Source organism: Symphalangus syndactylus, chromosome 18 (assembly GCF_028878055.3).
Source record: "Symphalangus syndactylus isolate Jambi chromosome 18, NHGRI_mSymSyn1-v2.1_pri, whole genome shotgun sequence".
Classification (NCBI taxonomy): Eukaryota; Metazoa; Chordata; class Mammalia; order Primates; family Hylobatidae; genus Symphalangus; species Symphalangus syndactylus.
The window spans coordinates 100,658,696-100,671,377 of record NC_072440.2 but is presented as its reverse complement, the minus strand read 5'-3'; the positions used below and the strand labels follow the sequence as shown (position 1 = coordinate 100,671,377).

At 50.4% G+C, this 12,682-nt stretch overlaps 1 protein-coding gene across 1 annotated transcript; it reads right to left on the bottom strand.

The window, feature by feature from the left end:
• Positions 1 to 492: 492 nt before the first annotated feature.
• NTSR2 (neurotensin receptor 2) lies at positions 493 to 12,262 on the bottom strand. The gene is given in 5 exon segments (XM_055253578.2): positions 493 to 863; positions 865 to 1,039; positions 2,363 to 2,453; positions 4,319 to 4,592; positions 11,575 to 12,262. Coding segments are annotated over 5 exon segments (1,233 nt in total). The 5' UTR covers positions 12,199 to 12,262; the 3' UTR covers positions 493 to 794.
• Positions 12,263 to 12,682: the final 420 nt, after the last annotated feature.

Below are 12,682 nucleotides of genomic sequence, written 5' to 3'. Positions count from 1 at the left end.
TTCAGGTGCAAGGCTGGTGGTAGGAAGTGGGCCTGGCCTGTGCGGGCAGTGCAGGGACTGAGGCCTGCTGTCAAACAGGCAGATCCTGCCCTGATGAAGAGAATTAAGATTCAACTCTTGTCCAGCATTGCGCTGGCCAGAGCATAACTGGGCCGCATATGCCTCATGGCAGAGTGTGCATGGCCGTTACCCCGTAAGCCACATGGGCTGGCTTGGCCAGAGGCAGGAGGGGACGCCAGCAGCCCACTGGCTTTCCAGAGTCTGCAGAAGCTGCTGTCAGTGTCAACAGCTTCTACCTGCCTGGGAGAGAATGGAGAATCTTACTACAGCTCATGTGAGGCACCAATTTGGTCAGCTTCTGGGGCACTGCTGATTTGTCATTTGAGGAAATTTATAGGACACCTGAGCGTAAAACTACAGAAGAATGTCCTGGGCTTTCAGGACAGCAGGAAAGCAATGATGATAGCCATGCAACAACAGTAACAACAGAAATCGCGCCAGCAAAGATTTATTGAGCATCTACTACACACCAGGTTCTGTGCTAAGCACTTTAGTCTCAGACAACACTAAGAGATGGGTGCTGTTCTTTAATCTCCACTACACAGACGAGGGAGCCTGAGGCTAGGAGGGGTCACGTGGCTTCCCTGCACTTGATGGTTCTCAGCAGAGCTGGGGTTGATAGAAGTTGCCCTGGCTGTGAAGCTTGAATGATTAGTGATAAGGTTGCTCAGCTGCTTTGCCAGGTGACTAAGCAGCTGGTCATTTTGCTTGTTCTGTTCATTCTTGCATTACATTCAGGTCCCGGTTTCTGGGGGATCCCCAAAGCCTGAAGCTATATCCATTAGGGTGGGACTCCGGGGCTTCAGGGGGTAACTGCTCCATGGGGTGCTGCTCCCCACACAGGGAGCTGATGGCTTCCAGGAAGTGTTTTCTGAAGGAGGAGGACACGGCGTTGTAGAGAAGAGGAGTCACAGCTGAGCCGACGTAGAAAAGTGTGTTGGTCACCATGTAGAAGTAGTGGTAGAAATTGTACAGTGGGCTGTAAGAGAAACCCGGAAGCCTGGTTAGAGGACCTGTCACCTCCTCGCAATGTCCACTTCCTGCTGGAGAATGCCTCTCCTCCAGAGGGCTGCATGAGGGAGCCTATTTTCTGCTATCAGGAAGCACAGTGTTTTTGTTTGTTTGTTTGTTTGTTTTTGAGACGGAGTCTTGCTCTGTCTCCCAGGCTGGACTGCAATGGCACGGCTCACTGCAACCTCCGCCTCCCGGGCCCAAGCAATTTTCCTGCCTACAGTCCTAAATAGCTGGGACTACAGGTGCACAACACCATGCCCAGCCAATTTTTGTCTTTTTAGTAGAGATGCGGTTTCACCATGTTGGCCAGACTGGTCTTGAACTCCTGACCTCAGGTGATCCACCTGCCTTAGCCTCCCAAAGTGCTGAGATTACAGGTGTGAGCCACCACACTCGGCCAGGAAGCACAATGTAAATTCCACAAATGTTTCGTCCCCAGCTGCTGATGCCCTCAACCCAGCCTCTATGATCTGCCATTCCTGGCTGTGGTTCCTGGTCACCTCATGGTAAGGTGACACTGCTGACTGACAGGGGCCATCTGTCCAGCCACTGAGGCCCTGGGTGCCCCGGGCTGCTGCGTGTGGTTGGGAGATGTGGCTGCACTAAGAGCCGAAGGTCCTTCTGAGGAGCCACACTCCTTGCTGCAGGTTCTTTGCAGTGGGAAGCACTTGGCACAAGCTCATGTTGCCCGCACAAGTGTAAGGGGTGCTGGTGGCTCCTGAGGAGGAGGCATCTGTCACATGGCTCTTTCTGTGGAGGCTTCCTGGGACCTCGATTCTTTTGGATGTTTGACTCCCACTTATGATTGGGGCACAGTGATTTCTGAAAGGCAGATTATGAATTCTCTCATCTTCTCCAACCATGTCATAAAAGGGGGTGCATGTCTTGGTCTCTGCCGAGGGGACCTTTGTTAGCTCATGGGGTCGCAGCTTTGTGTCTTCCTCACACTCTCCTTGGAATAGGAGAGGAAGGAGAGAGAGGGGAAGCCTCAGAAGCATGGCCTGTGCTCCCCCTTCCCAGGCTGTAGGCTTCTCTCTCTCCTGTAGTGAGAATCCCACAGTCTTGGCTAGGCCTCTCATGCACACGGCCTTACCAGGTCAGAGACAACGTTCTGTTCCCCATCCCTGGCTGCGAGATTTCAAGGCACAGACTGCACAGGGCCAGGTGGAATGCAGTCCAGGGTTCCAGAGGACCCAGCAATGGAGGGTCCCTCTGGAGAGCAATGGAGACCCCAGGCCCAGCCCAGTTGGGCCCTCCCTGTGTGCTAGGGTCCTTCTGCCACACTCACTCAGTCCACGCGTCATCAGGGACGTAGCAGTACATGAGCCTGCGGGCGTGGTACGGCAGCCAGCAGATGACATACATGACCACGATGGCTCCTGCAGAGCATCGGAAAGGGAGAGACAGCGCCAGGAGAAAGCAAACACATTCTCAGTTACACCATTGCAAAGGGAGGATGATGCCCAAGGGGACAGCAGCATTTCCCTCAAACTTGGTCCTGGAGTCAAGGGTTGGAAGGAGGCTTTGAGGTTATCTGATATACCCCGACCTGAATCTCTTCTCATACCTCATGTGATCCTGTCCTCTGGGTGAATGTCCATGGCACAGGCCATGCTTCTGAGGCTTCCCCTCTCTCTGTGACCATGACCAGGACACAGCATGCTTCTAAGACCTCCTCTTGGCCATTAGAATATATTCCCAACCCAGGGCTAGATATCCCTACCTGGTTATTGATCTGCATGTACAACAGAAATGTGTCTTTCTTGGGCTAGGCACGGTGGCTCATGCCTGTAATCCCAGCACTTTGGGAAGCCGAGGCAAGCAGATCAGTTGAGGTCAGGTGTTCGAGACCAGCCAGGCTAACAGGATGAAAATTAGCTGGGCGTGGTGGCAGGTGCCTGCAATCCCAGCAACTTGGGAGGCTGAGGCAGGAGAATTGCTTGAACCTGAAAGGAGGAGGTTGCAGTGAGCTGAGACCACGCCACTGCACTCCAGCCTGGGTGGCCGAGCAAGACTCCATCTCAAAAAGAAAAAGAACTCGTGTCTCTCTTGTCTTAGAAAGCCTATTGCTCCTTTAGTCTTTTCTCTGGTTAATTTACAGCACTGGCATTCATCTGGCACTCAAGCCATAAGCCAGAGACTCCTATTTTTCTGTTCCTTTCTATATCCAGTCTATTAAAAAGTTCCTTCTTAGCATCTCTCCTCTGTGTGCTTTCCCTGCTCTCACTGCTACCTCCCTAAGACACTCTTACTGCCTCTGCACTGGACTATGACGAGTTCCCCAACCTCCCACCCCTTCCCTCTCCTGCTTCTACTCTGCTCCGACTGGCAAAGCCATCATCTAGCCCAGGGTAGCCCCTGGACCAGCAGTGTCAACACCAATGAGAAGCCTGGTAGAACTGCAGAATCTTTGGCCCTGTGGCTTGCATTTTGCAACTCTCGAGATCATTCTTATGCACAGTGAAGTTTGAGAGGCATGTTTAGCTCATTCTCCAAAGAGCTGAGTGCAATAGGTCTCAAAAGCAAATCTCCCGTCACTCATGGACATCAACTTTTTCAATCACTGACCATTGTCCATAAAATGAAGCCTGACACCTTCATGTGCTGACTTTGTGTTACTTATCACATCACATTGCACTTAGCTCTTGCGTCTCTGTCCATACACAAGACTGTGACATTGATGACAGCAGAGTGCCTGTCTTGTACTTGATCCTTCCATACCTTAGCTAGTGCCTGGGTTATGGTGGGTGCTTGGAGAGACCTCTGCTCTCTGGTGCCTTTTGGAGTTTCTCTTATAAGGCCAAATTTTCCCAGAGACTTACAAAACAAGAAAGCAAACAGATCCGTGTTGTAGGAGGGAAAATGGAGTTTGAAGGGAACTGGATTTAGGTACCCAGCCCATCTGAGAGTCCACAATTTGCAGCCGCAGTCTTTAACTATAACTGCTTCTTGTGTTCATCCACACCACCAGACTTACTGAAAAGTGGTCAGGTCTCTGTTTGCCTGTGTGTGCAACTCCCTGGAGCAGATCGGAGGCTTCATGTACAGAATTCCTATTCTTTCCTTTAATTATACCACCGAACCCTACAGGAAGTCTGTTGGTTATACAGTTCCCCTGGGGCATAGGATAAAGGAAGCCTTGAGAGAGATAATGACTTGCTGAGGTCACCCGGCCAGGGATTGGTGGAGGCAGCCCTGGAACCTGGGCCCCTTTCTTCTGGGGTGACGTTACAGAGGACTTAACTGAGAACCTGGACGCTGCGCTGGAGGCTGCGGATCCGGCGCACGTCTTTGTGTCTCACCAGGCTGACCTGGCCTCCCTGGATAAAGGTCTTCTTCCATACGATGAAGCTGAGGAGACCCTCCTCACTCAGCAGCTCCAGGCGGCTGGGGGTGGAGCTGCCCGGGGTAGAAGTGGATGGCACTTGGGAGCAGAGGGCCAGCAGGTGGCTCACTGTGACCCCGTTCAGGAAAGCAGTTAGTGCCAAGGGAAGCACGAAGGACACCAGCACATTCACCTGTGGAGGTAATGCCAAGGGCTATGGGGCAGTGCCAGGGCCCTGTGGCCCTCACCATCTGGCTGTGCCCCAGGCCCGGAATCTGCTAGCAGAAGGAGCAGCAGAAGGGTTAGAAGATAAGGTCGAGAAAGTTCTCAGAAAGTGAGGAGAGAGAAAATAAAATTTCAGATTAGTTTAGGATGTTCATAATAGGGGTTCCAGAAAGAAAAAAATAGAGAAAACAGAGGGGAGGAAATTTTATTTAAAAATGCATTCAAGAAAGTTTTCCCAACGTTGAGGAATCTGAGCTTCTAGACTGAAAGGCTGTCTGGGTGCCCAGAAGAATGGATAGAAATAGACTCACAGCAAGTCTCATTCTTATGACGTTTAGCACCTTGGGTATAAAGAGAAGATCTTGAAAGCTTCCAAACAGATAAAACAGGTCACATAGATGGGATGGAAAACCAGAATGACATTCACTTCATAAAAGCAATGGTGGAAGCTAGAAAATCATGAGAAGTGCTTTACAATTTGTGAGAAAAATGGCTTCCATCTTAGAATTTTATACCCAGCCATATTATGACAAATGTGAGGATAAAAGAAAACAATTTTTGACATGCAAATTCTCAAATTTTTTTACCCTCTATGGACCCTTCCTCAGGTCTCAGGAGATTAAAAGAACATATGTTCTAGACAAATAAGGTTATAAGCCAATAAGGAGGAAGACCTGTCATTCAAAATGGGGTATCCTACAGAGGACCCACCGAGTGATGGAAGGGAGCTCCCGGGGGCCCCTGTGCAGATGGAAGGGAGCTCCCGGGGGGCCCCTGTGCAGATGAGACTTCCCTATGGTCCCCCTGTGCACTAGAGAGCAACCAGTGGGACTGGAGCAGGAGACCAGAGAGCTCCAGGGAGAACTGAAAAATAAAAGATGAAACTGGTAGACTATCTAATGGATCAGAACATATTGAAAGGGCATTTACGCTTGTGATAGAGAAGCTGGAAATGAACTACAAATAGGTACGTAAAATACTTTGCAAATAAAAAAAAGACCATATATTATTAACTGCAAAGAAAACAAAAGTCTTTGGATTAGAAAGAAAATACAACGCATGGATCATCTGTGAAGAATGTTTACATAGTCACAATTACATAAATACTGAACATAAATTTAACCCAGCACAGGGATAGAATTATACTGGAAGGAGGATGGGGCCAGTGTGTGTTGAGGTGATGGTGGCAGAGGGCAGGGATAGGAATGTAGTAGAGTGAAATGCTCATTTTCTATAAATATAAGACAGTGGATACAATTTAAAACTGAGAAATAAAGCTAGTGTGCTCTATAGAAATGTGGAGGCAAAGAGGGCAAGAGACAAGAATGCATGGTACTTGCCTCTCAACTAGAGAAATAGAGAAATGAATCAGAGCGTGGAGAACGACAGGATTGCTGTTTTCCATCACACACCTTGGGTTATCATCGATACTATTTGACTTAGAAAAATGAATTTATTTATATAATACTCTGTGTTTTAAATGCTTACTTTTAAAAATTCAAAATCAGTGTGTTCTAGGGTTTCCCCCCATCAGTTCTAAGGCTCTCTTCCATCTTTCCTTTAGCAAACGTTTTAAACACTGAGCATTTTTTTTTTTTTTTTTTTTTTTTTTGAGACGAGGTCACCCAGACTAGAGGGCGGTAGTGCAATCACAACTTACTGCAACCTCTGCCTCCTGGGCTCAAGTGATCCTCCCACCTCAGCCTCCCGAGTAGCTGGGACTACATGCATGTGCCAATACGCCTGGCTAAATTTTGTAATTTTTGTAGAGATGGGGTTCTCACTATGCTGCCCAGGCTCGTCCTGAACTCCTGAGCTAAGCAATCTGCCCACCTTGGCTTCCCAAAGTGCTGGGATTACAGGTGTGAGCCACTGTGCCCAGACTAACTGAATGATATTTAATACCACTTTAAAATCAGTATGAACTATCTGAATTGGGCCCTGTGCCTTTTTATGGAGTTATCATTCCGGCTTTTTTTATCTTAATGCTTGCTTGCAAATCAGCAACACTGACGGAAGAATAAAACACTACCTATGACCATCGATTTAGTTTGTTGAGGAACCAAACAGGTTTATATCAGTAATGACATACTTAATTACTATCAATTTGTAGCTTTAATACGAGTCAAGACAAAAATCAAAATTAAAAATATATTTATACATTAGTAATTAATCTTTGGGAGTTTTAAAATCTTTCTGGGAAAACTATAGTTTTCATACTTTCAAAAACTGTGAGCAATTTTCTTGGACAAAAAAAACACTGATTAATATGAACAGTGAATCAACTCACTGATAAAATATTAGAACCAAAATAATCCTAATTTGACTCTGGTTATTTTGTTGCGTTAACATACACTGTATGTTTCAAGTTAAACATTTTTAAACGCACTATTTGTCAAAAGATGCTGTTAGACTGACAGAATTCATTTCACAGCTTCATTGCTCTGGCCAGGTTGAACCATGTCAAGGAAACCACGTGAGTAGCATATTCAAAACACAAACACTGCTTGGCACTTTGGCACTTTTTTTTTTTTTCAAGCTTGTCTCCCAATTAGGAACAGCCTGGAAGTCACTATTCCAGACTGTGACAAGTGGTGGAACTCGGCTCCCAGGCACTGTGGAAATATGGTTCATCGTCACAGCCATGCCAGGCCTCAGCGGAGAACTGCACAGCCAGATCTGAGCAGCAATGCGCTGGCTCTTCTGCTGCAGCTGGGAACCATGTGCAGGCAGCTGGGAGGTAGATTCCTGTACCTGCTGCTCTGTGCTTAGTGCTAGCTTGTCATGGGGCTAAAGGTTACTAGTGTGGATGATAAAAAATATTGGTTCTGACATTAGTAGTTCTGCAAATACACACTCTATAGCCCATGTATCAGCAGCTCTGGAATAATGTCTTGCCTCGATAAGTAGCTCTGGGACTCAGAACCAGAATGTTACAGCTGCTAGATCCAGATCTGCCCAAGGCTTTAAAGGTGAACAAAAAAATAGAGTACCACTCATATCAGTAATTTTGACTCGTCTTTACTCATAATTAAAATATTGGCAGGTTCTACATACCTATGCAACTCCCAGTGGTCATGCAGGCAGCAAACTGCATCTAGGATGGAAGGTGATGATGACCTCACTCTCCCCCAAGGTAACTGAGCTGGCTTCTTGTTTGTTAGTAGCTCTGCACCACTAGATTATAAGTCAGAGGTCGTACAGAAGCCCTACTTCCCTGTCAGCATGAGATAGACTTTCCGAAGAGGGCGGGCCTGCGGGTGCTCAAGCTTGTGAAGAAACCACCTTTCCTCTTGGCTTTGTAGACGCGACCCCAAGTGCCTCAGGCTGCTTTGCAGTCCTCAGATTCAAACAGGTCCTCAAGCGGCTCCCACTTGCTGGACAGCTTCAGTTTAAAGTCACAGTCCATGGTCACAGCCTCTGAGGCCAAGAAACCAGGTCAAGACTGCAGGAAGGCACTCAGGCGCTTTAGCCCTTGGAATCCTGCTACCCGGCAGCAACAGCAGGACCTGAATCGATGTGGCAAAAGGAGGATGATACCCCTTGGTAGAGCTGGGGTACCCAGTGGCAGTGGATTAAAGTGGTGGGGAGGCCTGGGAAGATCTCTTGGGCAAAGAGAGCAGAGAGATGAGGTTGCGGGTCTCCAGCTGGTCTCTCCTCACCGGTCCTCCCAGCTGCTGCCCCAGACGCCACAGGGACAGCTGCCGTGGGGTTCCTCATCCTACCAAACTCTCACACCTCTTTGCTTACTCATGCTCAAATTTTTAAAAAATGTACGTAGATAACCTTGTTTAAACAGTAAAGATGTTTTCAAAGCAAAAAATAAAATAAAAATAAAATAAAAAACAACAAACAAAAAGTGAATCTAGGCCGGGCGCGGTGGCTCACGGCTATAATCCCAGCACTTTGGGAGGCCGAGGCGGGCGGATCACGAGGTCAGGAGATCGAGACTATCCTGGCCAACATGGTGAAACCCCGTTTCTACTAAAAATACAAAAATTAGCTGGGCGTAGTGGTACACGCCTGTAGTCTCAGCTACTCAGGTGGCTGAGGCAGGAGAATCGCTTGAACCCGGGAGGATGAGGTTGCAGTAAGCCGAGAACGTGCCACTGCACTCTAGCCTGGCGACAAAGTGAGACTCCATATCAAAAAAAACAAACAAAACAAAAAGTAAATCCAGAGAAGACAAATGGAGCTGAGCTATTAAGGAGAGGCCAGGGGTGGAGGAAGGAGGGAGCTTGATGATGAGTGAGGAGAGGAGGGAGGGAAGGAGAAGGGCAGAGCAGGCAGGGAGGGAGAGAAGACGGGACAGGTGGGAAGGCCCTGATTCTGCTTCCTGTGAGCCAGGCACTGTACCAGGCTGGGAAGGGAGAGCTGGAGTTAAACCCTCAGGTGGGAAGAAAAGGCAGGAAAGGAAAGAAGGTGAACATTTGATGAGGACCTGCAATATTCTGGGTAATTCCACATGATCTCATTGAATTATCACAGAGGATGCCAGCAGCCATGTTCTTGCCCTGTGGACAGACCTGGGCATGTGAACCCTACCCACAGACACCCAGAGGCCTCTTTCTGAGTCTGGGAAGAGCAGGAGAGAGAGGGGCTCCTGGGATCCCTGAGGCCCTGACTCTGTCCAGAGATCCTGGCTGCCCCAACATCCTTGCTTCAATTTTTTATTTTGGCTGAAGTTGCCTCCAGTTCTGTTTCCATCATTTGCAACATAGAGTTCTGACTACACCCCTCTCCAGCCTCTTTTTCCCCTTCCACAATGGCTAGATTTTTTGTTCAGAAACAGATTATGAACTTTTAATGTTTAATTTTTATTTTTTGAGACAGGGTCTTGCTCTGTCACCCCTGCTGGAGTGCAGTGATGCAATCATGACTCAATGCGACCTCAAACTCCTGGGTTCAAGGGATCTTCCCGCCTCAGGCTCCTCAACAGCTAGGACTACAGGCGTGCCACCATGCCCAGCTAACTATTTTATTTTTAGGAGAGACAGGGTTTCACTATGTTGCCCAGGCTGGTCTCGAACTCCTGGCCTCAACTGATCCTCCTGCCTTAGCCTCCCAAAGTGCTGAGATTACAGGCTTGAGCTACTGCACCGAGCCTTATAAACTTTTAAATGCGAAGTTCCATGTAAAATAAACAAGGAAACAAATAAATACATCTTCCTCAGGCATTTGGTCCCTCCATCCTTCTCTCCCTCTCTCCAGGCCAGATCCCACCCTCCATACCCCACATCCACGGGAGACCTGTGTCCTGCTTCCAGGTGCCGATTGGAGCCCCCAGACCCACGGGAAAATCACTGCAGACAGTTGATCATGGCAGATTCCATGTGATGCGCAAGGGATCTCTGGGCTGAGCCTGTCAGAAAGGAACTAGGGGAGGAAGATGTTGTTTAAAGAAATAAGAGGTGACAAGTTCAGTGGAGAGAAGGCCCTGTTGCCAGGACAGCCACTCCACAGAGGTACACTTCTGAAGATGACTCGGTGGCCTCTGTGGATTCCGGGGGCAGGACTGTGGGGCATGCTCAAGATCTGGGAGGATTCCGGCCATGGAGAGTCCCTCTCCCCTCCACAATGTTTAGATTGAATGGGAACAAAGTGCCTCCACTGAACACCCATGAAATCTTAAGACGTTGCCTGCTCCATGGATTTCTCTTGGTCATGAGTGAAAAGCAGGTTGGTGAGTGAACACCTTCCCTGAGGTCCTTCAGTCCTCTACCCCTGCCCAGGGGGTGGATGAGCAGACACGAACAAAGGTGGGATCTTCAGGAACGAGGAGAGGGTATAGGAAGAGAGATGAGACTTTAGAGAGGGCCCTTCGACTGTGTAGGCAGGCTGGGCTTCCAGCTGCAGGAGGCAGCTTAACACCAGAGGGAGCCTCGCCTGGGAACGTGACACTAAGAAGCCACTTAGGAGGCTGCTTAGGACGAGTCCCCTAAGCAGCCTCTGCACCCTCCATGTGCCCTGATGAATTCACACAGTAAACTCTCCCACATACCCTCGTGTGCCAGTGTGCAGAGAAGGGGTCCTGGTTCCACCCTGCTTTGTTCCTTTAGGTTTCCTGGAGGCCCAGCAGGGCCTGGAGGGGCCTGTGCTTTCTCAGCCTTTCCCACTTCCGCAATGTGCTGGTACATGAGATCATGGTCTAATGTGACTAGAGCAAGCGAGCAGAGGACACTGGCTTGTAGAACGATGCGGAAATGGAGACAGACACTTAGAAAGGTGAGCATCACTTTCAGAAAATGCATTGTGAAGTGCTGCAAATACATCACATGCTGAGAGAATTCAGAAGACAGGGCAGAGTCCCTGGAGTTGGGGAGGAGGTGAGATCAGAGCTGCACTTTGGGGAATAAGAAGGGTTGGAAGAATGAGCTTTTGACTTAAAAGCCAGAGGCTGGGCACGGTGGGGGGTTCGGGGAAAGTGGGGGCAAGAGGTGTGGGGGGACAAGTGGCCTGGAGGAGGCAAGGCTGCCCAGGAGAAGGTAACAGGAAATGAGGTTAGAAGCCTGATCAGGCTTCTGGAAGAGAGGCCGGGAGTGCCTTCCCCGTCCCCACCCTACCTCCAGGGAGGTCCTCTCCAGAGCCGTCTGCGGGGGCTCATTGGAACACAGACTTCGGGATACTGAGGCAGGAACTTGGGGGGGTCACGGACTCCGTATTTTCACAGGCTCCGCAGGCAACTTTACACCCAGTAATGTCTGTGCACCACTCTCGCAAGAGTGGGAACATTGACTTTGGAGTTAATTTTGAATTTAAATCGGGACTTCTCTCAATGCTTCACTTTGGCCACGCCTCCCTCCGTCTAGTAAAATGGGACAGAGCAACGAGACCCAACTTTCTGGGTGATGGCGAGCATTAGAGTTGAAGATGTCTGTTCCCCGGGGAGAGGGGGTTCCCTCCTCCCAGCACCGCCCCCCCCCCCCAACTCCCGCTCTCCACGCCCTTACCTGGATAAAGACTTGGAGCGCGGTGCGGCTCACCAGCACCGTGCACACTCGGGAGGCGGGCTCCGGGTCCCCGTCCGCCGTCTCCAGTTCGTGCTTCTGTCCCATGATGACGGCCATGGGCAGGGCGAGGCCGAGCGAGGTGGCCCACAAGAGCGCCACCAGCCGCCGGGTCCGGCGCGGCGTCAGCAGGCTGCGGGCACGCAGGGGCTGGCACACGGCTAGGCAGCGCTCGGCGCTCAGGCCTGCCACGCTCAGCACCGTGGCGTAGGCGCACAGCTCGCGCACGAAGTAGTAGCCGCGGCAGCCCAGGTCGCCGAAGACCCAGGGGTAGTGGAACCACACGAAGCTGTAGAGCTCCACCGGCACGCCGACTAGCAGCAGCAGCAGGCCCGCGAGCGCCAGGCTGAGCACGTGGTAGCGCAGGCGCCCCGCGCGCCCGGCCGGCGCCTTCAGCACCACGTGCACGGACAGCGCATTGCCCGCCGCGCCCAGAGCCCAGATGAGTGCGTAGAGCGCGGTGAACAGCACCTTGGCCCAGAGGCGCGTGTCCACGCCCAGCCGGGCGTCCAGACTCAGCACCGGGTTGGAGCTGGGCCGCGGGGGCCGCGGGCTGCTGGTCTCCATCCCGCTCCCGCGGCCGGCGCTCCCTCCCTCTCACTGCCCAGAGTCTGGGCGAGCTGCCTGGTTAGTGAGCACCTCCTCTTCTCTGGGAATCTCTAGAACTGGGAGGACACGCCTCCGAAAGGGTGTCTCTGAGCCAACGTGAGACCGCGAGTGCCAGCCCGTTAGAGTCGGTCACACGTCTGGGTTCAGTCCAACCCAGGGAAGCCCGTGCTGGTGGAAAGGGGGTTCCTTTAGGGGCTGATAATCACAAGTTGGGCCGGACTCCATCACTTTCGAACTTTGTGATCTTGGGGAAGTTTTTTAACCTCTTTGAATCTGGTTTTGCAACTTTATTATCGACACTGCAGAATTTCTGGGAAGATGAAATGAGCGAATGTGTGTGGAAGCTTCTACCTGCAGCATAAATAGACATGGTGCTTTCGTCTTGCGCCTTGGCCCTGGTGTTGCTTTGTGTGTGTGTGCAGCTCGGGAGAGGTCTTGGGAA